Source organism: Rhamphochromis longiceps, linkage group LG19 (assembly GCF_057381845.1).
Source record: "Rhamphochromis longiceps isolate RC_006_pf linkage group LG19, R_longiceps_female_GT1.1, whole genome shotgun sequence".
Classification (NCBI taxonomy): Eukaryota; Metazoa; Chordata; class Actinopteri; order Cichliformes; family Cichlidae; genus Rhamphochromis; species Rhamphochromis longiceps.
Window position 1 is genome coordinate 10,234,563 of NC_140575.1, and position 27,505 is coordinate 10,262,067.

The window sequence follows — 27,505 nt, forward strand, 5'->3', positions numbered from 1 at the left end:
ACCCGAGCTTCCTTGCTAACATGAGTAACAGCTAAACACTATCATAGTGGAGTGTAAAATTACTGCTAAAATAGCTCATATGAACCCTGATACTGGACTTTGTATTTATCAAAACAAATGATCTGATATTACAAAGAAAACTAATGATTGCTTTTTACAGTATTAGCCCAGAGTGATGTAAGGCAGGGTGGTTAGTCAGACATAACCTGCTGACAACTTGTATCTGGTAGCTTTTTCACATCCTGATCAATGTTGTTGTCAAGTGTGTCTCATATACACTATTATCTCAGTCACAGTACAGCATGCATGAATCACAGTAGATACACAGTAATGCAAAACAGCAGGCAGTCATGTATGTGTCGTCACTGTTTTGACTGAGGCTAGCTCATACATGGAATGCAAGAAAATACTGCATGTGTGTGCAGATCCACACATGCACTGCTTAAACTTCCCTAGTTTAACAAATGGTGAGCAATAAACAGAAGTTTTCAACATGTTTAAAGATGCTTCTATCCCCCCGCCCGCTGTACCTCCTCCTTCTCGCTGAGACTTCAAGACAAACCGTTCTGCTGCTGACAAGGCCACTGATACTGTTTTGTCCCTCTCTGGACCCTGTAGACCAGCGCAACCACAGAGAAATAAATCAGAGGAATAAAATGCAAATGATATTGCTTACACTGAACAGCAACACCCAGGTGAGGATTATCTAATGCCAAATTTTCCAAACAATGAACAAACCGTGCCCTTTGTCTCACCATGTCTAGAGTGTAGAGGTCAGCCAATGTCGCTCGGATCTGCTGCACAGCTTGAGGCTGGTCTGGGAAGAATCTGTCCAGGACTCCAGGTCTGGGGAGCACTTGCTGAACCTTCTTGGTACCAGCCAGGTGAGCGCTGATATCTGGACACTTCACAGCTCGAGAGCGCTCCATGAGGAGACGAGCATCCCAGCTCTGCAATGGAAAACAGACAATGAATTCTCTGCTTTTTATCATTAGATGTATTTCTGTATTAAAAAATTCCGTTTATTGGGCCACTTTGTGCTGGAAGAATTTTCCAGCATAAAATAGCCTCTATCATTTCACTAACTAACTTATTTCACTGCTGCTAATGACGTTTCACAAACTGTCACAGGTTTTTTAGCTTCGTTCGTATAAACTTTCTTGTGGTTGAGATTCCCGAGAAAACAGCCAGCACACTGAGCAGCAGAGGGTGACAACAGTTGGTTTCAACAAAAAAACGGCATCAAAAGAGTCACGGTCATCAGAGCAACATCAGAGAAACAATAAAGTCTAACCATGGAAGGCTTTTTTAAGTATGTGCATAAAAACACAAACACAAAGAACATCAACAATGAGCACCTTTCTTTTTGCTGAAAGTGATATAGCTTTCTGTTACCATCAACTGAAACCGCCAACATTTCAGGTGTGCATGCTGGGCAGCTGAAGATGACATCACAGCACAGCTGCTCTTCCTCATCCAGAAAGCTGTGCTGCAGTGCATCGCTTTTGGCACGCCCAGTCTGTATGTACAGAAACATAACAGAGGAGTAAATATTTGCATCTGCTTATTGAAAAACAATATCAAAGAAATACTTCACTCAGCCTTCCCCCACACTTGCAGTTGCTTGCAAAAGTATTCGCCCCCCTCAGATCTGTGGCAAGATCTGAAACTGCTGTTCACAAACGCTGTCCATCTAATCTGACTGAGCTGGAGCTGTTTTGCAAAGAAGAATGGGCAAAGATTTCAGTCTCTAGATGTGCAAAGCTGGTAGAGACAGACCCTAAAAGACTGGCAGCTGTAACTGCAGCAAAAGGTGGTTCTACAAAGTATTGAGTCAGGGGGCTGAATAATTACGCACACCCCACTTTGCAGTTATTTATTTGTAAAAAATGTTTGGAATCATGTATGATTTTCCTTCCACTTCTCACGTGTGTTGGTCCACTTCTTCTTTGTGTTGGTCTTTCACGTGGAAGTCCAATAAAATTGATTCATGTTTGTGGCTGTAATGTGACAAAATGTGGAAAAGTTCAAGGGGGCCGAATACTTTTGCAAGCCACTGTAGTACCACGCTCCAACAGTTTTGCAAAAGCTTCCCTGGAGAATCATGGAGAAAATACTTTTAGTTCCAGGAAGGAGCTCAAGAGGTCTAAAGTGTAAAGAGTAGACATGTTGACAGATGCTGGCCAATATCCACTCCTAACCAGGTCCTTTAAATCAGGGCTGCACTGCTGCTGCCATGTTTGACATCTGTGTATCGCCTGGTGCACATCATAACGTCCTTGGACCAAAAAGAAAAAGAAACAACATGAATAATACACCACTGCCTTCACAGATGACTTCTGTTAAAGCAATACCATGTTCTGATTGTACAGCAAGGGCAGAAAACATGCTCCATCACACTATGTTCAAATCCATCACAGAAACCTAAATAGCAGGTTGCTGTTTACTATTAATGTCGATTAAAATCACGATTTTTCCTGCTGATACTGTGAAGTTTACGCAACCCACAGGAGCAGTTTCAAAGCTTTACTGTTGGCAGAATGCGAGCTACCAAGAAAGAGAAAACCACTTAAATAGATTCTTTCTAACTGGCTGTAGACACATATGAAAACCAAAATTGAGTGAATCTCATGAGGAAATATCTTGTGCAATTTTGACCGTCCACTCTAATAATACATGTGGTTGGAGGAATGGCTTTAAAAACATCAATAACACTTTCTCTGCTGTGGAGTGGCTGATGTTCGTGATGTAGAACATCACAATCCCCACAGAACCATTCCTCTGGAAGACACTCTCTGCACATAGACAGGACTTTGAACAAATTCAGCAAAATTTGAATAACTGAAAGTAGTATGCACTCAGATCCAGCCACTCTTGACAAAGGTAGCAGCTTCTATTTTGATATTATAGCTCCAGGTGGCTCAGTGTGCTTCACTATGAGCTGACGGTTAAAAGGACATTTGTCAAATTCATGTGGTTTTATAATTATTAAACTTCTCACACGCTCAAAGACATAAATGTCAGCCAACAAGGCATCGCTCATCAAGCTTAGCTCCATAGAAATGTATGTTATTGACACTTAATAACAGCAGGGTGAAGACAGTGGCAACACAGAGGATGGCCAACAGCTTCTGTGTCAGTGAGACATTTCAGCTGGTGTGGCCGTGCTTCTTTCCAGCACTCAGCAGCTTTCTGCTGCCAAAAGGACCGTGACACTGCCCTACTTCTTTGAGCCTCCGGAGAACGACATCAATCCAAAACAGCAGACAGCCTTTTCAAATACTTTTCTCTAAAGAATGCAAATATCAAGTATTCTTGCTCCACTTTCTTTCTGATAATGTCACTTTTACAAATCCTGTCCCATCAGCTCTCATGGCTGGTTTGGCTTTGAGGGTCGGGGAGGACAAAAAGCTATTAAGGACCTTTTGATCTGCAGTCCAGTTCTCCTCTAAAGTATTAAGGATGAAGCAACAGTGCTCCTCTTTGCTATTCTGAAATGTGTGTTAAACACAGTGTAGAAGGTAAGTAGAAGCTTACACAGCACCATCAGCCATCATGCTAAATTTGCATCTTCAAAAGTCAATGCAGCCAGACTCACACCTGATTATAAATGTTCAGGAGACACTGTTGAATGTTTAGTGTTAACTTAAATCACTCATCATTTACAGTATTACAGAGTTCGGGGTTATGGGTTAGCACTATCATGTTACCCGTAACTGTATTAACTATGGTAGTAACTTAACTAGCAGTGTTGGTCAAGTTACTTGAATAAAAGTAATCAGTAACTAATTACTGATTACTTCCCCTAAAAAGTAATCCCCTTACTTTACTGATTACTTATTTTCAAAAGTAATTAATTACTTAGTTACTTTTTAAAAACATGATTTATGACCTGAATAGGTAATAAAGCAATAGATCTTTCAGCCCAATTCTACTTTTTCTGCATCATCCATCATACAAAATGTAATCAAATGGAAAAGTCTGTTTTTAAAACTTGTTTTATTAGTTTGAATCTTTTTACTTTATGCATCAAGCAAAAATTAAATTATATGCAACATTCTGACTAGAAGAAATTTGTGGAAGAATCCGCGAGTCTCTCTGTGAATTTCCAATCCCGTAGTAGCGTACTCGGTGCTTGCTCTGAAGTTAAGGGTTTTTTTCGCCTTAAAAAGAAGTTTCTAAAAGTTTTTGTCACTTTTTACGGAATCAAACTCAAAGTAAGCTCAGTACTTCCACGCTTTAAACGCTGCACGGTCATACTCTCTCTGCACTCCTCCATAGATTATCCATTCTTGATCTGCACACAGCTGTTATTGTCATGAGGCACTCTGGCCAAAAATTTTTTAGTAACGCAGTAACGCAGCGTGCTTACGGGAAAGTAACAGTAATCTAATTACCTTTTTTGCAATAGTAATCCCCTTACATTACTCGTTAATTGAAAAAAGTAATTGGATTACAGTAACGCTTTACCCCGTGTTACTGCCCATCTCTGGCTGTGAAACACTAATGAAAAATGATTAACTCAAGTTTTTGCTGCTAAAGTTGGTTCCATCAGCTGCTGAATCACAGGATGTACTTGGTTATAGTCATTTGTGCATTTTGGGTTGCTTTAAATAAATAATGATGTGTTGTAATCATCCAGATCTAGAACCTTAAACTGCTTTTTCACGTGTCTGTAAATGAATTTCTTTCTTATCATTGGTGTCGGCTTCTGATTTGTCTGTTGTCAAGGTCTCACCTCAGTGTGATTCCTCACGTTTTGTCATGATTAAAGGATGAATGTGAACACAGCTTCAGTGTAAATGTGAATGAAAAAAAAAAAAAGCTGGAAAAAGGAGGAGCCCGGAGCTTCGTCTTTCGCTCGGCCTACCCCGCTATAGCAGACGGACCGTCAGAGACTCGAACTTGGCCGTTAAACTCTGGGGTCTGAATGCTGGCCTCTTAAGGCTGCGCACCACACAGCCGGCCAGAAGAAAATAGAAAAAAAGGACATTTATCTTCTGTTGTTCAACAATTTTTTTCGTTTTTTAAAATCTATTTAGCTTGTTGTGCAGTATTGTTGCTGTAAACAGTGTTGCTGTAAACAGTGTGTCACGTTACTTGAAAAAAGTAATCGGATTACAGTAACACGTGGGCAGTTAACATCTCTGTTAACTAGTCATGATAGAAGCCAATATTTCTGTCCTAACATGGTCGGAATATGTTTGACTACAAGCTAACATTTACAGCATGACTTTAAGCTAGCACCATAAAGACGGTAAAAGACACTAATATGTAGAAATGCATGTGAAAAGTGTTATATTAGCAGTGGTTGTGCTACTCCACACAGCCACTTTAACATTACTGACACTGTGTTTCTTACCTGTAAACAGCGGGTCTTGTGTGATAAAAGCTTGTGCAGAAAGTAGCAGGTGTAGACTGGTCCATAGCACTGTATGAAGTGATAAGATGTGAAAGGACATATATAGGGTACCTTAAAGGGCGCCTTAAAAGTGTTTCCCTGAGCTTTTACTTGCAGCTTGATATCTAAATAAATGTAAATAAATGTAAATAAATGTGAATGAAAAAAAGAGAAACGAGAAAAAGGGGGAGCCCGGAGCTTCGTCTTTCGCTCGGCCTACCCCGCTATAGCAGACCGACCGTCAGAGACTCGAACTTGGCCGTTAAACTCTGGGGTCTGAATGCTGGCCTCTTAAGGCTGCGCACCACACAGCCGGCCAGTTGGAAATAGAAAAAAAGGACATTTATCTTCTGTTGTTCAACAATTTTTTTTTTCGTTTTTTTAAATCTATTTAGCTTGTTGTGCAGCATTGTTCCACACAAATGACACATGGAAACCTAGCTATTTTTTATTGGCTTTCACAAAATGGGACTGCCAATGTTGGAGGTGTTACTGCGCCAAAGTCTTCCTGCTAGCCGGAAACCTGCTGGCGGCGCCACTATGTTCTCAGCACACTCTTCAGCGTCAGCTTTGTTGCCTGTTTTCGGCACACCTACCTAGTCCCACTCATCCACTTTATCTGCTCATGGCAGATTTACCCACACTGAGCACTCCTTGGATTAAGGTAAATTGAAGCAGGTCATTATAAAAAAGACACACAGTTTATCATCTTATCCTTGTGCAACAGCTAAAAGCACTCTGTTCATTTGTTTGCTAGATTAGCCGCTAGCATACACACACTGTGTTAGAGGCTTGTTGCTACCTAGTTAGCGATGCTACACACCTGTTATTGTGTTTTTTTCAATGATTCAGCACTCCTTGGATTTTTAGACAGTAATGAGATCATGTGCACACTCCACAGAGGTCCAGAGTCCAAATGTGACCTCTAGCACCAAACGCTTGCTGCAGTTGTTGGTGTCAGAGGTGACACACAAGGTATCAGGTTTTCTGTGTGATTACTTTTTCATATAGGACCAAGTATGTTTGGATAGCGTTTTGCCCTTGAAAACTGCCGTTGAATATTAGACATTGTTGTCTAATGTTATAAATGTATTGATGTGAAAGGTGTAAGTGTGACAAATATGGAATAAGATAGGAAATCAGAAAGGAGGCAAATACTTGTTCACAGGGCTATAGTCTGTAAATGGTCTTCTTTTGGCTATAGTAGATCTTTTACTTGTTCATTTTTTAATTGTTTGTTAAAATAGTTTTTTCCATCATATTGAATATAGAGGAATGCAACTGTGAGCTTTAGCAATTAGCCCGCTTCAACAGGACCGTGATCCCGATGTGTGAGACAGCAGGGTGCTGCCACTGGTGTTGTAATGTGTGATTTAGTTCCTCCTAACATTTCAGTTTGCTTCCAGTATCTATCCTCTGTGATTACTGGCTCTTTAGACAGATTTAATAGAAGTGTGTGAGCTATTGGCTCAGTATAAAGGGTCAGTAGTGTTTTCATGTCACCTATCCATCCTCCATTTAGTCACCCAAAGCATGTAGTAAATACTGCTCACTTTTATTCACCTTCTCTTAAATCCAGAAAAATTCCCACTTGTTAACGTTGAGTGTGTGTGCGTGCGTGTGTGCGTGCGTGCGTGCGTGCGTGCGTGCGTGTGTGTGTGTGCCAGTTGCAGCCTCCAAGTTGAACACCATCACCAAATCCAACCTGGGTCAGTGTGTCAGCAAGTACGACCTGCTGGTCTGGTTTGAGATCAGCGAGCTGGAGCCCACTGGAGAGTGAGTATCCACCTGGAGTGTTATATTCACACACAAGCTTTAAAGGAACCATAAAAATGATCTCCAGGAAGAATATTATAAGTTGGGATGTTGTGTCACCTCCTCCCTCCATGCACAGGTACATCCCAGCCATCGTGGATCACAGTGGAGGCCTGCCCTGTCATGGTACCTACCTGCTGCACCAGGTACAGGATTGGTGCACATGTTGTTTCCTTATTACTCACACAGTGGTAACTGCTTCCTTTGTACACAGTTGAATATCTTCTTTTAAAGCGTAATGTTGCTCTAGCTGTGCTCACTGTGATCCTGAGCTCCTGTTATGTTTGCTGCAGGGGATCCAGCGGAGGATCACAGTGACCCTCATCCACAAGAAAGGCAGCGAGCTCCATTGGAAAGATGTTCGTGAGCTGGTTGTAGGTGAGCAGCCTGCCTTTAGGGTCTAGTCGTGCTATACCTCTGTGTAGAAAACAAAACCCCAAAGCACCGAAACAATGTTTTATAGTGTTTGTGTGCTTTTGATAGAGGAAGACAGGACAGAACATCATTAAAGGGATTTGACTTTGTGAGATCACCCTGAAAACGCACCACTCGGTTCACTCTGAGATATTTTCAGTCTGGAAAGATGAATCTGTCGGGCTTCAGGCTGCTTCTCACTTTAAGCAGTTCATGCTGTAGCTGATGGACCAAAAATGACATTTGATATTTTAGACATTCAGCTGCTGACTCTGAAGCCAACAGGCTCTTGAGTGTGGATGATTGTGTTGGTACTGGATGCTGTGATCAAACAGCTGTTCTGATCTGTCTTCATTCATGCCTGTTGTTATTAAGCCTCCTAAGCTCCAAACCAGTAAAAGCAATCTTTGGAGGCAACACCCTTTTTAGTACTTTGCTGTATTTGTTTGTGATTGTGTGACACTGAACCACAGTGCTATGTATATCCTCTGTAACACTCAGACGTTTCCAGATCAGTGTTTCCCCCTCAGCTGTTTCTCACTATAGAGTCTTTCCTCTGTAACAATGAGGCACCAGCAGAGCATATCTGGCTCCCAGTCTGTGGCTGATAGTGCCCCCTGCTGTTAATAACAGGAACAGTGTAACCTTGTATGGAGCTCATAGTGATGGTCTGAAGATTGCTGCTGCAAGGCAGTAATTTGTATCCATGTGTGCTGTCTATTCTGAGCATATGCAGTTATGTGAGCTCTCAGGTTTTATGTATCAGGACATAATTAAAAACAATCAGGTCCTTAGTAGGTCTTAATATGAGGTAAATATAAAACATGAAGTGTTTGTGAGGTTCATCTGCAGCACCTTTGTCTCTGTGAAATGTTTGCTAATTTAACATTTTCCCTCCTAAACAGGAAGGAGTTTGTGGAGGCCTATGTGAATCATGCCTTCAACACATCAGTGGAGAATCTGTTCCAGGAGTTCAAGCGAGGCTTCTTCCTGGTGTGTGAGCAGGATTTGGTGAGGCTGTTTCGACCAGAGGAGCTGCAGGGAGTGCTGGTCGGCCAGGACGTGCATGACTGGGAAAAGTTCAAACAGGTACAGTCAGCCAAACAGACACAGGCTGTAGTTTCACAGCTGTCCTGTAGCACAATAACTGTGTACTGCATACTGTCAAAAGCATTCAGTCGGCTGCTTTAACACAAATATGAACTTGAGTCACATCTCAGTCTTAATCCAGACTTTTGTATGATAGTATAATATAATAGTCAGCCCACCCTTCGCAGCTATAACTGCTTCCACTCTTCTGGGAAAGCTTTCCACAAGGTTTAGGTGTGTTTATGGGAATTTTTTGACTATTCTTCCAGAGGTGCATTTGTGGTGTCAGACACTGACGTTGGAGGAGAAGGCCTGGCTCACAGTTGCTGCTCTAATTCATCCCAAAGATGTTCTATCAGGTTGAGGTCAGGACTCTGTGCAGGCTAGTCCAGTTCTTCTACACCAAACTCACTCATCCATGTCTTTATGGACCTTGTATTGTGCACTGGTGCCCAGCCATGTGCACACATGCCCACACTTTACACTTGGCACAGTGCAGTCAGACAAGTACTTCTGGCAACCACCAAACCCTGACACATCCATCGGATTGCCAGTCAGAGAAGTGTGATTCGTCACTCCAGTAAACACATCTCCACTGCTTTAGAGTCCAGTGTTGAGATGCTTAAATCACTCCATCTGACGCTTTGCATTGTGTTTGTCAGTGTAAGGCTGGGATGCAGCTGCTCAGCCATGGAAACCAATGAAGTTTGGACATCTGTAACAACAGCAGACTGCAGATATTGGTGACTTAAGTGCACTATGAGCCTTAGCATCAGCTGACTCGCTGTCATTTCCAATTACTTCCACTTTGTTATAATATCACTAACAGCTGACTATGGAATATTTAATAGCGAGGAAATTTCATGACTGGACTTGTTGCACTGGTGCATCCTATCACATTACCATGCTGGAATTCATTCAGTTCCTGAGAGCGACTCGTCCTTTCACACATGTTTGTAGAAGTAGTCTGCATGCCTAGGTGCTTGATTTAATACACCTGTGTCCATGGAAGTGATTGGAACACATTAATTGAATGATTTGGATGTGTTAGGGAATACTTTTGGCAACATAGTGTATGCCTGACCTTACAAACTCTATGATTATAACAGTCATTTTCACTGTTTTCAGAACACAAGTTATGGTTGGAGATATCATGACCGCCACCCCACCATACAGATGTTTTGGGAGGTATTTGATGAACTAACTGAAGAGCAGAGGAAAGATTTCCTTCGTAAGTACTTGCTGAAGCCTCCATTATGATATGTTACTGAAATCACACTGTATCATATAAAACATTAGATTTTTCTGCACTTTACCAAGATACATTAGAGAGCAGCATTGTTCTGATTAATATACTGTAAAGCTGCTTCTAGCTGGTGGACTGAGCCGCCTCACCTTTCACCTGGCTCACGTCACACACCTGGAGAGACTCGACCTCCACCTGTGTTGCCTCACGCGAGATGATCTAGAGGCTCTGAGTCAGTTGCTACCAATCTCACACGCCGGACACTAATCGCATGCTCGCTGCAGCAGACATGTGACTCGTTGTTTTTCAGTCCAGGTGCTGCCCTCTCTCACTGCACTGACCGAGCTTGATGTGTCATCCAATAAGGAAGTGGGAGGTGTGGTCCACCTGCTGGTCTCCGTCCTCCCTGCGACACAAATGAGGAGGCTGCCATTCAACAGCTGCTACATGAGCAACGAGTCCTTCACTGCTCTGGGTAACACACACACACACACACACACACACACACTTGTTTATTTATAGAAGTTTTCCTTCAAGTCATTCTCCCTGAATACCTCTTCCACCCTCTAGCCTGAAATGGTGAAAACTTTGTGTTTATGCATCAGCCCTGGCGGTGTCCTATCTGCGCACGGTGGATATTTCCTGGTGTAAAGTGGTTGGCGGTCACTTGGCGCTCCTGCTGGATGCTCTGCAGCCATCAGTCGTCAGCGAGCTCCGTCTTTGCAGCTGCGAGCTCACCACTCATGACATGCAACATCTGGGTAACTAACACACAATGACATTATACTTTTTCTTTTTTGGTCTGTAGTGGATCATTAGGCTGCATAAATGTATATTAAGACAAGTAAAGCCTGAAGGAAATTGATATTTCTTTCATTTATTTCATGCTGCCAGCATCTGTAGCTGTCGTATAAAACAAAACAATGAAAGTATTCGGTGTTATTTTTGTCTCCATCAGAAACATTGTGAACAAAACAGTAAAGTGAACAGGCATAAAGTGATCAGTTATCAATGGGTCCTCTTCCTCTGTGCAGCTGCCGTGTGCAGACGGGGCTGTCTCTCCTCACTCCGTGCACTGGATCTGTCCTACAACAGCTTGGTGGGAGACAACGGTTGGTGCAGTCTGTTTGCAGCAGGAGGTCTGGGCTCTCTGGAAGACGTGGATGTCAGTTTGCGACCTTCAACCTCTGCTCCGTGCTCAGCCTGGCTGCCCGCTCTGCTCCGAGCTCTGCCTCAAATGCCGGCGCTGGCTCGACTGGCCATGCAGAGGTGGACAGCTGACTGTCAGGAGAGAGAGCAGCTGAGGTACTGTCTGAAAAAGAGGAGCGTCCTGCTGGAAAGGGATCCAGATTTACAAGACACATCATCAACATGTAAAGGGAACAGTCAGGAGAGCCTAGAAGAGAGTCCGCCTGAGGAGATTGGAGCGGACCGCACTGGAATTTACTGTCAAAGAGCGACCCACTTTGTTGCTTTATTATTATTTTTTTAAGTCTCTGTTACCACAAGAAGGTCAGTGTTGACGTCAGCTGCATCACGTCTGATGTAAACTGTGTCACACGTGATGGTTTCAGGGAATACTGGGAACTTACAGAGTTAAGCACAGCTGGTGTGGGTTATCATATTTGTCGTCTCTCACCTTGGCTGCAGGGTCTGGGTCTTTCCAATGCAGCAGTCCTAACACTTGAGACACACATGCCGAGAAGTGGGGATACCTGGAAATGGACAAAGGCTTTCAGCAGAGTTTTAAAGCAGCTATTCAGGAAAAGAGCTGTGAATTATCTGCATACCTTGTTAGGTAATCAGCTATTTTGGGGTTCTTTAACAAATCAACCAAAAGGTCGACTGAGTATTTTCTCGTCAGAGTACCTTCACCGTTCACGATGATGTTGAGCACAAGCTGGAGCGTTTGATGGATGTTCTTTGCATCAAAGAGCTACGAGGAAATCCCAGAGATTAGAGACAGGATATTATGTGAATCAGCATGAATGTTGTTTGTTGTTCAACAGATAAAAACAAGAAGAGAAAATAGAAACAAAGTAAAAAAGGAACAATTGTTTCTGCCGTTAAGAAAAAAAAATTGAGTCATGGCAGAGACCTGCAGAAGTCTTGAGTCTCATTTGATGACATTTTGTCAGATTGCCTTGTAATTTAAAAAAAACAAAACTGTTTTTTGAGCAAAAGTTCTCCAGGTTTTTTTGGAGTTCTTTCAAAGTTTTCTTATTTTTGGACGTTAGCTGCTTTTTCACTCTTTTTCAGTCCAGTCTGTGCATCTGAACATTTACAGAAAGATTTCTTTGTTTCGTCTTTAGACACTTTGTTAAACGCAGATCCCAGCAGAGTTCGCCTACCTTCTCTCCAACCTTCTCAGGTTTTGTGGATATTATACATGGTTATGCTGAGGATATGTCGGCTACTTTCCACTGGAAATGCCTTTTGGTTAAACTGTCAGCGAGGAATTTGCACTGTTACATTTTTATATAACTTTAATGCAAAAAAAACAGCTGCTTGTTTAAGTGAAAATACACTGATGGGGTTTTTTTCTATTCATGAACAGGAGTGTGATCAGTTTAATAAAAGAAAAAATAACCATAACCAAGATATGAGGGGAAATCTTGGACAAATACAAGCAGACTGGAGCAGCCAGCGTTCAAAACACCGACGTTCAAGGTAACAGAAGGTTCCCGAGCCACATCCACCCAGCTGGTTTCTGTGTTTCTTGTGTATTTGTGTACACTGTGACTTCATGGCTGTCTTGGGCTCCAGCTCTTGTTTTGGTGTCTCATTAATTTGATTTAATGTCCTGCTTAGTGATAACATCACTCTTGGCCTCCCTGCACTGGCTTCCAATTGAATTTAGGATTCATTTTCAAGTTCTTTTATTGGTTTTTAAATCTTTAAATGGTCTGGCACCTGCTGAAGCCCTATGTCCCCACTCGTTCGCTCCGGTCAGCTGAGCAGCTGTTGCTCTCAGTCCCCAAATCACGGCTGAAACTGAGAGGAGACCGAGCGTTCTCTATCGTGGCTCCTAAGCTTTGGAATAATCTTCCTCTTCACATTAGGCAATCGACATCAGTGCTGGTTTTTAAATCCAGATTGAAAAAGCATTTTTATTCACTGGCTTTTGACTCAGTGGTTGACTGACTTGTATTTTATTGTTTTTCGCTATGTTTATTATTGTATCGTATTTATTATTCTTATGGTATCTATTATGTTTCTATTGTTCAGCAGTTTGGTCAGCCTTGTGTGTTTTTAAAGTGCTATATAAATAAACAATGATGATGATGATGAACATAGTAACGTGTGTTGGGTTGCTCTGTCTTCAGACTCACTGTCAGACTGATTAGACAGTGAGTCTGAAGGTGAGAGTCCTCACTGCCCACGCCTGTCTTTGGGTCTGACCAACACCGTTTCCTGTGTGTCATTCCCCCCTCGCCTTCCCCCCATCCGTCCTGTCTGCACTGACCTCTCCAATAAAGACAAAAGGCCTCATTTTCTGAAACTCTTCCTATCCCATCACCTTGCGAAGAATCACTTCACCATGTTGATTAATAAGGACGGTGGGAATGGTTTGAAGTCTCGTCACAGAAAATGTGCCAAAGGCAAAGAATCTGAGCTTGAAATAAAATGAAATGAAAGATCAGCCCCACACAGGGGTTAAATTCAGATGGAAACTCTTATCACACAAAGAGAACAAGCGAATAAATATATCTGAGTGTGGCCCCTCGACTGTCACAGTGTAGCTGACATTTGATCTTATCATGTGTTAAAGCTATTTTAATTACTGAAGAGAACCAGTGTCAAACTCAGCCCAAGTATGGTTGTACGTTAATCCTTAAAGCAACAACGTTTTTAAAGTTGCAGCGTCATTTTTACACCACACCTAAAATCCCACTAATCGTCCGGGCTCTTCACCCTATGACCACACGCTGGGGTATCTAACACCACATGACCCAAATGGAAACTATGTCAGCTGAAAGAAACCCATCGAAATGTGCAACACTTAAAACTTTGCCTGATTGGAGCATGGCTTCAAATACAGCCCTGAAAACAGACAGGCGGTCGTTGGCATTTCGCCCTCGTTCCTGAGAGACTACATCGATGTATCAGTCAACAAATGAACTACTGTGGCGTCACAGCTGGGGCCTTCTCTGTGTCGTTTATAACACAGAGAAGGACCCAGCTGTGACGCTGAAGTGGTATCTTTAAATTAGCTGTAGGTGTGAATGCTTGTCTGTCTCTCTGTTAGCTTTGCAACAGACTGGTGATATTCAGAGTGCACCATATGTCTGGTATTATTTCCCTTCCAAATTAGTGCTTCCTCTTAGTTGCTGGTCTAAATTTGTTTCCTTTCATGTTCAGGCCGTGTTAGTGTTGTCTCTGTGTGTAGCAGGTTTTGTCTCCATGTTTGTTTCACTGTCTGCCTGTCTGTCTCTGTATTCTGTACTTCTGATAGACGTCTAATTTTGCCAGTCCCTCTTTTTGTGCGCCTTGTACCTTGTCACTCTCTGTGACCGCGTCTCACTTTGCCAGTTCCCATGTATTTAATCAGTTAATGGTGGTCTGAGTAACCCTCACCACTTTGTTCTCCAGTGTCTTTGTTCCTGTTCATCCTACATATTTTCCCCCATTTGTTATTTATTTCTGCTGTTTGCTATTTATATTTTATTCCTGCACAGTTTGCTTGAAGCACTCATATTTTGTCTATTCTATTCATGTGGATCTTATCTTTCTATTTCCTTGCTTCCTTTTCTGTTTACTTTGCTTCTTGCCCGTGTTTCGTCCTTTTGCGGTGTCTGTGTTTTTTTTAATCCTATGGTCTCTTTTAAGTTTGTTTGTCTCTTTACTTCTTCAAACTGAATTCAAAGTGGAGCAAATGCTATATAACATTCTCATAGTCTCATTCACACTAACGTTGGTTCTGTATCTTGTAACCAAAGGAAGCTTCAGCATGCAGACTGGAGCCAGCGATCAAAACACGTGCTTCCTATTTTATTTTGTTGGTTATGTTGAGTTTTGCTGTAACTGTCTCGTTACTCCTGATTTGTCCCTGCCGTCTCCTCTTCCCTAATAACCGTCCTGTGTGTTTATTGTTTAATCTTCTCCTTTCGTCACCCAGCTTCACTGGTCATGTTTCCTAGTGTTATCCCCCAGTATAGGTTTCTGAGTTTCTCAGTTCCCTGTCAGATATTTCATATCATTCTCTCCGTCCAAAATAAACAGGCTGCCTTTAGTTTATCCTTGCCAGCCTGTGAGTCTGCATTTGGGTCTTCTTTTTTCATAACAAATGATCATACTCCCCGCAGATTGTGATAGTGACACCTCCAGGCCATGCTGCAACTCTCTGGAGCTTTCCGCTCTTCAGGAACTCTCTCTGCAGGAGGGGGAGATACAGGAGAGGTGGAGGAAGATCTCAGCCTGGGCGTCTATTGTCTTATGTAGTCTGGAAGATGAGTGGATGGTGGGGTGGGTGCAGTTTTCTCTGTGGTGGGGTTGGGTGGACTGTCCCGGGCTCTGTGGGGCCGGGAGGCGCTGCTGCACTGGGCCCCGGTCTGGATGGGCCTGGGCCCCCTTTCCCTGGCGGGGCGCGGAGTATGGGGGTGTCACCAGGGTGCAGAGGAGGCTACCCCCCCTCTGTCCCCTTCTGGCTGCCTCTGCCTCAATTTTATCCCACAACTTAGACATTCACATTACTCACACTCTCATTACACATACATATAGGATCTTGGGGGTGGGCACGATACATGGATACATGGATACACGATACATGTACACCCCACCCCTGGTGTCGTTGCCCACCTCTCAATTTTAAATACACGTAGACATTGAGGGCTATCAGGAGGGACTATGCGCTTACCTGCTGCTCTCTGGCAGGTAGCTCCATGCCCTCCTGGGTTTTAAATGCACCTTAGAACACACATGCATCAACACTACAATGAGCGGGTTGAGGGAGGTTTGGAGTCTTCTCTCACCCCCATTCTCTGCGGCCTGCTGGAGCAGGGGGGCTAGGAGGAGGAGTTGGCCGTCCGACTGCGGTCTGGAGTGTGGGGCCTCCCTGCTGCTGCGGAGTTGGGGTGGTCTGCCTCTCCCCACCGCAGGGAAAAGGGTAATACCACCTGGGTCTGGGTGCAGTTCCCCCTCCAGGGGCAACGGTACCTAGACCCGGTTTGTAGAGTACGCTTGGGGAGTGTGATCGTGTGTACAGCGTCTCTTTATGTCTGTCTCCACGTTGGTTGAGTGTGGAGTAGGTGCATATGAGAGCATGAGGGTGGGAATGGATGTTTGTGTCTGTGTGTGCCTGTATGTCTGTGTCTATATGTCAGGTTGGGTATCAGACGCCACCTCTCTGGGGACATCTCAGGCCCTCCAAGGTTTGGAGGCCTATCTCCCCCTACCACCACTTCCCCTGCCAGTGGCGGACTCCCTCAGACATCGGTGCGTTGGTGGTTCTTTGTGTCCGGGGATGCGCGTCCAGGTACACACCGGCTCACTCCTTGGCGGCCGCTTATCGGGGCCTGGAGCCTGGGGCTCACTCGGGCCACTTCGGAGGTGGGGGTGCCCCCGGCCTCTCGGCCTGGGGCTCGGTCACTCAGGCACGGCTGGCTGCCGGCGGAGCTCACGGGCGCGTCACTGCAACTCCCCCTGGCTTCTGCTCCGCGGCTGCTGAGTGAGCCCTCATCTGGGACTCTCCTCAGCTCTTTCTGGGACAGTGGTGCGGCTGCCCCTCTGTTGGTCTTTCTTGGTCTGTTGTGTTCTGGGGGCCTCTGGATGTCTGGAGTTTTGATCTCCTCCATACCTGCTTCATGCCCTGGAGGACGGGGCTGTGGCCCCCCCACACCCTCTAGCAGATTATTACATGAAGGAACCTTTTTAAAAAACAAGCGCGTCCATGCTCACAGGTGCTCACACACACAAACTACACCCTTTTTGGCTCCTACCTCAAAGCACACTGTGTTCTGTTGATCTTATGTGCTGCACAATAATGTTTAATATTTAGTATTTACTGTCATATTCCCATATATCATTGTGATGTTGTTTATTCTATTACTCTTGTTCTCTTCTGCTTGTTTTCTTTTTTCTTTCTCAACAGGTGATCCAGGTGATTAATAGATGCATTTTTTTTCTTTTTTTTTTCTATGGCTTTGTGTCCAGATATCAGCGCTCACCTGGCTGGTACCAAGAAGGTTCAGCAAGTGCTCCCCAGACCTGGAGTCCTGGACAGATTCTTCCCAGACCAGCCTCAAGCTGTGCAGCAGATCCGAGCGACATTGGCTGACCTCTACACTCTAGACATGGTGAGAAAAAGGGCACGGTTTGTTCATTGTTTGGAAAATTTGGCATTAGATAATCCTCACCTGGGTGTTGCTGTTCAGTGTAAGCAATATCATTTGCATTTTATTCCTCTGATTTATTTCTCTGTGGCGTTTATGAACTCGTATTTCTTAGGCTGGCTTTTAAGGAAGGAGAAAAGGTATGTATCAGTTGGCTGGGAAGAAAGATGGAGGTGGAAAGGATGTGCAAGCTATGGGACAAAGTTGCTGAGACTAGGTTAAAAAGAGGTGAGGATCAGTGAGCAGGAGTGTGGCTTTGTGCTGAAAAGAGCACAACAGATTGTCTGGAGAGAAGGTGAAGGAAAGTCAGCTGAAGCAAGACAGTTTGTGGAGTTTGTGTTGGACTGTATGTTATGCTGGGAGCCTGGGGATTAGTGCACTTTGATTCCAAGTTAATACTAGCTAGTGTTTCTCACTGGTTTTTGGGTGGTGGAGTAAAAGGGATTGGTTGGTGGCTGTTTCTAATGTTAGCCTTTTCTTTGCTTTCTTACAGGCAGGGTAAAGACATGGTGATGAATGAGTGTGTGGGCCGTCTGCTGAGGACCAAGAGCTCAGGACAGTCAGACGGGGGCGTCGCAGCAGGAGTCACCGTGCTCGACAACCCTCTGCTGTCCTGAGATGTCACACTCCTGCCTGCACATACAAACCACACTGAAGTCAAAGTTCCACCTGCACCTCCACCTGTTCTTGCAACAGCATGAAAACTGACAGAGGTGAGACAGCAGAAAAGTTCTTGTCTATTTTATTTTATTTTTACTAAGTTAAGGAATTAAGTTCAGAAGAGTGATTAAATAAATAGTTTCTTGCATTTTTGATTTAATGATTGTGTTTAGGATTATTTCAGAAACATGTTTAGAGGATCTTTGTAAGCCTGTATTTACTTTAAAAGAAGGGAAGCACTTCTTCATCCTACAGAAAAGGTGACACATTACAGATGAGTTCATAAAAAGTGTCTCTGTCACTCTTTCAAGGCTCTGTCACTTTTTCTTTTGTACTGGAACAGCATGGTAAAGTAGGCCTAGGCTGCCATCTTGTGGCAGTGTGTTGTTACTACAACATATGAAATTGTGTTTCTATTGGAAATATAATTCAGCACCACTGAGCCGCTCTCTCAGTTACAAACTGAACCTGTTTTGTAGACGTATAAATCACTAAGTACAGTGAAGCTTTTGGTTTTGTAAAAGTGTTTCTTATTCTAAATGCATGTTGATTTTTATCAGGGTGAAGAGCAGTTAGCAGCGCATTCATGGACATCTTTAAACTATTAATTGAAGAATCTTTGGTCATGATGGCATGAACTAGAAGCGTGAGCTCCAGGTGAGACTGCACAGAACAACAAGTGTCCTTAAACTGCATCAACTGATGACGTCTTACAATTTTATTCCACTGTGTGTTTTTATCATTGAATGTTTCTGTCTTTGTGTACATGTAACGCAGACACTAAAGCTGAGCCAGAACTTCATGCTGAAGAGAAGGATTCTTTTAAAATGCATGGGGGAGCAAGCGAGTCAGATACCAAGGGCACAAAGATGAAGCAGGTCTGATCGGAAACCGTTTATTTCCAGGCCAGGGAGCACAAATAAAAACACCCTTAAAAGGTTCCCTCCTGCTCAACCGCGTCACTCCCTACGGAGAGAAGATCTACATGACCTTATCTGCGTATCTGGAGGTCAGCCGCTGCTCCGCCGTGTTGTACCTGTTTGTACGTGTTTTTAAGTCTCTTGATGTCATCGTGTCTAACACACACCCTTTATCTCCTCTCTGCAGCTGGACCATTGCATCCAGCCTGCCATTATCACCAAAGACATGTGCACGGTCTTTTACTCCCGAAACGCCAAGATTTCCCCACCCCGTTCTCTCAAGAACCTCTTTGGGACTGGATACTCCAAAACTCCTGACTGGTAAATCTGGGCTGCTGCACTGTGGCCATCTCTGTTTCACAATCAAAGATATCTGCCCTGTTACAAAGTTTCCTTGTTCAAAACTTCTGCTTCATTATAGCAACCGAGTGACTGGGATCTACGAGCTGAGCTTGTGTAAGATGTCTGACACTGGAAGCCCAGGTGAGCGGCCATGAAACATGTTTAAAGAACGGCAGCTGTTTTATCATAATTCTGTGGAGAGCTTCATCCTAATGAGGGCTCATGTCCTGAGCAGGGATGCAGAGGAGGAGGAGGAAGGTGCTGGACACATCAGTGGCTTATGTGCGTGGAGAGGAGAACCTGGCCGGCTGGAGGCCCAGAGGAGATAGCCTCATCCTAGAGCACCAGTGGGAGCTGGAGAAGATGGAGCAGCTGCAGGAGGTGGGGCCTTAAAAGATTCATAAAGAAATAAATCTGTTTAATATCGTAGAGGGAAAAATGACTTTTCAGCTCAAAGACCAAAGTGCTATTCTAAAAAGTTTTTTCTTAGAGTACAGACTTTACATGACTAACCTCCCCTCTTCTCCCCACCTCACATTCGCCCCCATCTTTCGTCCAGGTGGAAAAGACCCGTCACCTTCTGGGAGAGGCGGCTCCCGTGGGAACAGCTCCCACCACCAAGTCCCTGAGTGAGTCTCTGTCCCCCAGCGTGAGCTCCAGCACTCTGTCCACGTCCACCTCCGTCTCCTCGCAGATCTCCAGCACCACCTTTGAAAGCGTGAGAAGGAGCTGGCCACCAAGGTGAGAAAAACGTGGGCTTAGTGGGCGTTCTTGTTGCTGCCTTCTTCCTTCTCTGCTCGGAGCTGATCGGTCTTGTTCCTGTTGTGTTGTAGTGCCTGCGCCTTCTGACACACACCTTCAATACTGAATACAAGCAGCTGGTGAACAGCATCAGTGACTGCAAGGTGAGAAATAATACAAAGAAATAAAAAAATAGCCTTTCTGTGTCACATCAGGGAGTTCCTATATTGACGTCTACCTCATCCTGCTGTTGTTTCACTTCAGCTTTCTCTCATCTCACCGATCGGACGTGATCCATCCGTGACGAGCTTCAGCAGTGCCACCCTCACCCCTTCCTCTACCTGCCCCTCTCTGTCGGACTCCCACTGTGGCTCCATGGACCAGAAGTAAACATATTTTTAGGAACATTGACCTCGATCTGCAAACGGTTATTGACAGGTTATCTATTTGATTCTAACTTGGTGTGATTTGTGTTAAAGGACCCCTGAGAACAGCTCACGTGCCTCCAGTCCCTCCTGCTCAGACTGTGAAAACTTCCCGATGGTTCCCACTCTGGAGACCTCCTACCTTGCGCGGGCTGCAAAGAACGAGTTCCTGAACTTGGTGCCTGATATTGAAGAAATGCGACCAGGGTGAGTAATGCCATATTAACCCAAATACTGTCACTATGACATGTGTCTCACAGACCAAATGTAAGTCGACACTCATGTTCTCTAGTTCAAGCAGAAATGATGTGGATCGATTCAAATTCCTGAGCCTGGATGATTTCAGCTGGAAACAAACCAACTCTGCTTCTTCCCCAGATAATTCAATTCAATTCAATTTTATTTATATAGCGCCAAATCACAACAAAAGTCACCTCAAGGCGCTTCATAGATACAGAGAAAAACCCAACAATCATATGACCCCCTATGAGCAAGCACTTTGGCGACAGTGGGAAGTAAAAACTCCCCTTTAACAGGAAGAAACCTCCAGCAGAACCAGGCTCAGGGAGGGGCGGCCATCTGCTGCGACCGGTTGGGGTGAGAGAAGGAAGATGGGATAAAGACATGCTGTGGAAGAGAGACAGAGGTTAATAACAGATATGATTCAATGCAGAGACGTCTATTAATACATAGTGAGTGAGAAAGGTGACTGGAAAGGAAAAACTCAATGCATCATGGGAATCCCCGGCAACTATGCAAGTTGTAAACAGTTGTAGGATTAAAGATTATTGAATGTACAGAATGATTATTTACACAGAGCTATACAGTAGTGCAGTTAAGATAAGTGAGGGTGTAGATAATTTCTACAGAGGCTATATAAAGTGCTAGTGGTTGTGAGTGGTGGTTCACTCCATGTTATTATTGTGTGTTTGAGGGTACAGTTGTCCATTGTGGGGGTGTGTATGTTCAGTGCATGAGTTTAACGTGGGTCAGATGTCAGGAGGCAGAGTTCAGGAGTCTGACAGCTGTGGGGAAGAAGCTGTTCCGGTACCTGGTGGTCTTAGTCCGGAGGCTCCTGTGGCGCCTCCCAGAGGGCAGGAGGGTGAAGAGTCCATGTGATGGGTGACTGGGGTCTTTGATGATTTTCCCAGCCCTTTTCAGACACCGCTTCCTGTAGATGTCCTTTATGGCAGGAAGTGGTGCTCCGGCGATGCGCTGGGCAGTTTTCACGACCCTCTGCAACGCCTTCCGGTCCGAGGCAGAGCAGTTCCCGTACCAGACTGTTATACAGTTGGTCAGGATGCTCTCGATGGTGCAGCGATAGAAGTTCACCAGGATGTCTGAGGACAGGTGGTTCTTCCTCAGAGTCCTCAAGAAGAAGAGGCGCTGGTGAGCCTTCTTGACCAGCTTGGAGCAGTTGGTCGTCCAGGTGAGATCCTCGGAGATGTGGACTCCCAGGAACTTGAAGCTGCTCACACGCTCCACAGCCGTCCCCTTAATGTGGATGGGTGGATGTGGGTCAGCATTCCTCCTGTAGTCCACGATGAGCTCCTTGGTCTTCTCGGTGTTAAGCAGCAGGTTGTTTGTGTCGCACCACTCAGCCAGACGATCCACCTCCTCCCTGTAGGCGGCCTCATCGTTGTCACTGATGAGGCCAATCACCGTGGTGTCATCTGCAAACTTAATGATGGTGTTGGAACCATCAGCAGGTCTGCAGTCGTGGGTGAAGAGGGAGTAGAGGAAAGGGCTCATCACACAGCCTTGTGGTACACCGGTGTTCATTGTGATGGTAGATGAGCAGTGGTTATCCAGCCGGACATGTTGGGGGCGGTTGGTCAGGAAGTCCAGTAACCATTTGCAGATGAGGGAACTGATGCCCAGGTCTGTCAGTTTCCTGATGAGTTGTGAGGGGTGGATTGTATTGAATGCTGAACTGAAGTCTATAAACAGCATTCTGGCGTAGGTGTTGTTGTTGTCCAGGTGTGAGAGGACAGAGTGCAGTGCGATGGAGACTGCATCCTCTGTGCTCCTGTTCTGGCGGTATGCAAATTGGTGGGGGTCCAGGGTGGGGGGGAGACAGGATTTGAAGTGTGCTAGGACCAGCTGCTCTAAGCACTTAGCTATTTACAGTTCATAACAAGAGACAAGGCACCATTTCTCTCCTTTGTGTTCCAGTCATCGCAGCAGATTAAACTTTTAAAATATTTGCAAATAGTATAAAGAAATATATAAAGAAGTAAAACACTAATTTATTAATACTTAGAAATACTAAAACTTACATTTGTCAGCAAAAACTGCTGCCATCTGAACCGAAACGTTACAAACCAGCTTACCCACAATCTGTGTATTTTTCTATGCTGGCTACTTAAATTGGCATCCAACAAGCTATTTGCTTTAATCTTTTATTAGACAAAGGCTGACTGGTTAGTTCAAGCTTCAACTGCATCCAAAGGACTGAAAATGTTTTAACACAGTGACTGAACTTGATTGAAGTCTCCGTAGTTTGTTGAATCTGTTTCGAGTGACTTATTTTCACAATTCCAGGAATTTTTAAAAGGCACCAAAAAGCATTACAACGCTGAGCTCGAGTCTGTGGACTTCAAAGGAAATGCAGAGGAGGCCAGGGTCCACATCAACAGCTGGGTGGAGAAGCAGACACAAGGTAAGCATAATGTAACTTTAAATGATCTCCACTGTAAATCCTTGGGGATCAGTTGTGTTGTGTTCAGTTGAGACATTATTACCGGATTGTCCACCGTCCACATTATTTTCTGTTTCCAGTTCTTCCAGTCTAATTTCTATTCAGTATTAAGCAGCACTATCTCTGGGTTTTACTGTTTGGTTTCATGCTATTAATAAAACCATCACAGCAGTATGTTGCTGTAAATAGCAGGCCAATTCTTCTATTCTTATTATATTATGTGATGGGTACTTCTACTTTGATCACTTGTGTCTTTAACATATTTTTATTTTTCAGGCCCATTTAGGATTGGCTGCTATTGATTCTATATCTTTATATTATCTTAAGTGCAGCAGGAAATTCATTCATTGTTTTTATAAAAGCGCGATACAAATACAGGCCATTTATAAATCTACCATCTATAATAATAGGATACAAGGACTTTCTATGAGGGTTATAGGACTGTGGTGCCACCTGCTGGAAATGAGACAATCTTAATCCCAGTTGAAAGAAGACATTATTTTTGTAGGAGCCATTTTTGGGTTGATACCTCATGTTGCCGCTAGAGGTAACCTTTTTAAGTTTCTTTTTCTTTCTTTTTTTAAACTTTATTTAATAAACAATGAGTATACAACATACGAACAGATGAAGTATACAAAACAACAGAACATGAACACAAAAAGCCAAGAGTAAAAGAAAAAGGTAACAATTATAAGAATACACATACATGTATTGTTTTGAGAGCCTTTGTGTTGGTGGAGTCTGATATTGATTGTATGTACATTTCCACATCCTTAAAATAATGACAGAAATATGGTGTTTTGTTAGTAAACTTACATTTATGGATAAAAAATGTAGCTAAAAGTATGAACAAATTCATCATAAAAAACATTTCTCATACTTGTTGTAAAGGCTCACCTTCTAGCACATTCACTTCACCAGATGCACCTTGTTTCTTTTCCTCACCTTTGATTGGGTGTGGTTCTTGGCCTTCCTTCCTCCAAAACATGGTCCTCCGAGCCGGAGTAGCGTTAGCGTCATGGATTCACAGCAGCCATTGACTGAAGATTTGAGACGTTCCGGTCGTGATAGTCGACCTCCTGCCTACCTGCAGCAGTATGACGTTCAGTACCCTGGAGCTAGAAGAGCTACATGTGAGACAGAGAGTCAAACAGAATGCCAACATAGTGACAAAGACACACATGGGCTGCAGGATCCTGTCGGAGAGTCAGAAAGACAACCAGAGACATCCCCTGCTCCTTTACCCACCAATCAAGATGAGGTGATGAGGGAACTCCTGATGACAATGAGGGTAAATGGCCTGTATTTATATAGCGCTTTACTAGAGGGAGATTAGGCAATTCATGATTCAGTTATCTCCTCCCCATTCTCGCAGTTCCTCCAGATCTTCAATTCACACTGTCTCTGATGAAAGCAAATCCTCTGTTTGCGGTTTACAAGCCATTCCCCAAACACATCAGCAACATGAGCAGTTCCCAGTGATTGATCCAGCAACATGTCAATCACCCTCTCAGCCCCCCCAGGTTAGCCGTCACTCTGGTGCAGTTCTGGCTGCTAGCCCTCCTTTCCCTAATTCAACAATATTAGATGCTGCAGTTCCTTCAAGTGGTTTGCCTAGACCAGTTTTTCCGACACCAGATGAGACTCCTTTTAATTTCCTGGCCACGCCACTGCAAGGTCCCCACCAGATTTCATGTGTTCAACCTGCTGTTCCTCTAGATGAAGACCCCGCTCAACCTCTCGTCTGCATTCCGGAACCAAGGCAGCACCCTCCTGTAAAGCAGCAACCAGCTACATCTGATGGTTTGCATGCACAAAACCCTTCAGTACCCATTACTGCTAGTTCTAGTCACCCTGTTAGCACTAGAACACATGTGTATAAGCTTGAGGGTCCTTCTTTCCCAGACCTTACCAGAGAAGATGAAATCCAGTATAGGCTGTTACGAATGGCCCTTACTAACCTGCTTGACCCTCATGAGACGGAGCACTTTAAATATCATGTCCTCCTCGATCATCTGAAAGTAGACCAAGCTAAACGATTAGCTCTTGCCTTTTCCTACGCTCCTGACCCATACACTCAAGCCATCAAAGCCCTTGATGAGCGTTATGGGCAACCAAGACAGCTGGCATTGAAAGAGCTAAAGAATATACTGGAACTGCCTCCTATCAGAGCAGGTGATGGTCAGAGCCTTGATAATTTTGCTCTTCGAGTACAGGCTTTAGTTGGGTTGCTTAGCACTATGGGAGAACAAGGACGTGCAGAACTAGATTGTGGCTCCCATGTCGATCGCTTGTTAGAAAAGTTGCCCGCAGAGCATTCCGGTCGCTTCAAACGGCACATTTACAGGGAACAAGGAGATATGATGTATGACTTACCTTTGTTCTCATCCTGGTTGCAAATAGAGTGCAAGTGTCAACCAAGAAAGGACAGTCCTGTTTCATCCTTTAACCAGCCACGACCTGCCCATAAGTACACCTCTCCACTCACAACAATATTACATGGGACAAATGCATCCGATCCTGTACAGGCAGCACAACCCATCATAATGACTAAGGCTAGATGTGCATATTGCTGCTCACCTGAACACCACATTAGCAAGTGCCCTGAGTTCATTAACAAGACAAAGGATGAGAAAATAAACTGGATAAAGAGAAACAAACGGTGCTGGCGTTGTGCTAGAACTCATCAGGCTGCGAAGTGTGATCTGAGGAAAGCATGTGCCACCTGCATGGATAGACATCTACAGATCCTATGTGAGGTGAATCAGAGACCTAGAACTGAAACTAATCCTGTAGTGAGGACACTGTACTTTGATAGACCTAGCGATCGCCCTAGTGTCCTTTTAAAGGTTGTGAAAGTGCTCCTGCGTAATGGCAAAAGAACCCTGGAAACATATGCAATACTTGATGATGGCTCCCAACGTACCATGCTTCTGACATCTGCAGCTAAGCATCTCCAACTAACTGGGAAAGCTGAAAAATTATCACTCAGAACTGTCCATCAAGAAGTTGAAACTATTAAAGGTTCTTCTGTAAGTTTCCAGATTTCTCCCATCGCACATCCAGAGAAAACATACACAATTAATAATGCCTTCGCTACAAGTCACTTAGCACTTTCAGACCACACCTACCCCGTATCCTCTCTTCAACGGAGATACAAGCATCTTCAAGGTATCCCATTAACCTTTACTAACAAAGCAGCTCCACTACTGCTCATAGGCTCTGATCATACCCACCTCATACTCTACCATCAGCAGTACCTATGTCGTCACCGGCAGTGCCACTATCACCAGTTCCACCGCCTGTGGCTGCCATTCCGCCAGTGGTCAGGGCGCTGCCTGCTCCTGCATCACCTGGTCCTGCCTCTGCCAAGCCCCGTACATTGCCCCCAGCACCTGCAAAACTGCCCAACGGTCTGCAGGTCTGGGCCTGCCGCTGCATCCCACGTGGTTGGCATTTGGACCTGCTTTGCCGCCACCGCTGGCTACATGGTCGGCCCCCTGAACTGTCTGGCCTGCATTGTCGACCTCTAGGTCGACCCCCTGAACCTATATTAGACCTGTAGCATGTCTGATTCCTCTGCCCCCGCTTTGTGAAAAAGAGCATCTTTAATCCTTTGAACATATTTCTCAGTAGAAATATGGGGGCGGCTGTTGTAAAGGCTCACCTTCTAGCACATTCACTTCACCAGATGCACCTTGTTTCTTTTCCTCACCTTTGATTGGGTGTGGTTCTTGGCCTTAATTGCACTCACCTGTCACTCGTTATATAAGGACTGCACTCACCTACCCCTCACTCTTTCTTCACTCCCACATGGGGCGGCAGCTGAGGTGAGTTTCTCTTTGAGTCTCCTGAGTTCATGTATCATTTTGAGTTACTTAAATCATACTTTATGTCCTTTTTAGAGAGAGCAGTCCATGTGTGTCTTTCTTTCCTTTACCTGTTATACAATAAAACGACAAAACCTGCAAATGATGACTGCTTTTTCTTATTCTAACCGGATGAGCCCATGATGCTGATTGCTTCAGCCCTGAACCTTCCTTCCTTCAAAACAATACTTCTTGGGGAACTTAAACAAACAGAATAAAACAATTTCCCATCGTAAAGAAAACTCCCTTAAAATATGGACAATAACAAACCTGCTAAATTCCTTCCAGAATCTCTGTGTAAAAGAACAGTACCAAAAAAGATGCGTCACAGTTTCTGGATGATCCCCACAGAAAGTACAATTAGTATTTATGTCCCTTTTACATTTGACCATGTAGTGACTGGCTGGATAACATTTATGTAGAATTTTAAATGAGACTTCTTTCACCTTATTTACAATCAAATATTTATGGGGGACCATCCAGACTGTCTTCCACTTGATATCTGGAACATATCGGTTCCAATAAGATGTTATATATGGGAGAGAGACGAT

The 27,505-nt window shown here is 44.2% G+C and overlaps 2 protein-coding genes and 1 pseudogene across 2 annotated transcripts; 2 read left to right on the top strand and 1 right to left on the bottom strand.

Annotated features, from left to right (window-relative positions):
* Positions 1–348: 348 nt before the first annotated feature.
* On the bottom strand, positions 349–5,427 carry LOC146646196 (glutathione synthetase-like). The gene is made up of 4 exons (XM_085391029.1): positions 5,363–5,427; positions 1,396–1,519; positions 756–950; positions 349–612 (listed from the first exon to the last, which is right to left on the bottom strand). Exons 1-4 carry the CDS (start codon positions 5,425–5,427, stop codon positions 349–351), a joined length of 648 nt encoding a protein of 215 aa, XP_085247155.1.
* Positions 5,428–6,728: 1,301 nt separating this feature from the next.
* LOC146646197 (kinesin-like protein KIF1B) lies at positions 6,729–26,589 on the top strand (annotated as a pseudogene).
* LOC146646198 (leucine-rich repeat-containing protein 31-like) lies at positions 9,849–11,622 on the top strand. Its single transcript, XM_085391276.1, has 4 exons — positions 9,849–9,950; positions 10,276–10,440; positions 10,571–10,726; positions 11,000–11,622. The coding sequence occupies exons 1-4, from the start codon at positions 9,896–9,898 to the stop codon at positions 11,455–11,457; spliced, it is 834 nt and encodes a 277-aa protein (XP_085247402.1). The 5' UTR covers positions 9,849–9,895; the 3' UTR covers positions 11,458–11,622.
* Positions 26,590–27,505: the final 916 nt, after the last annotated feature.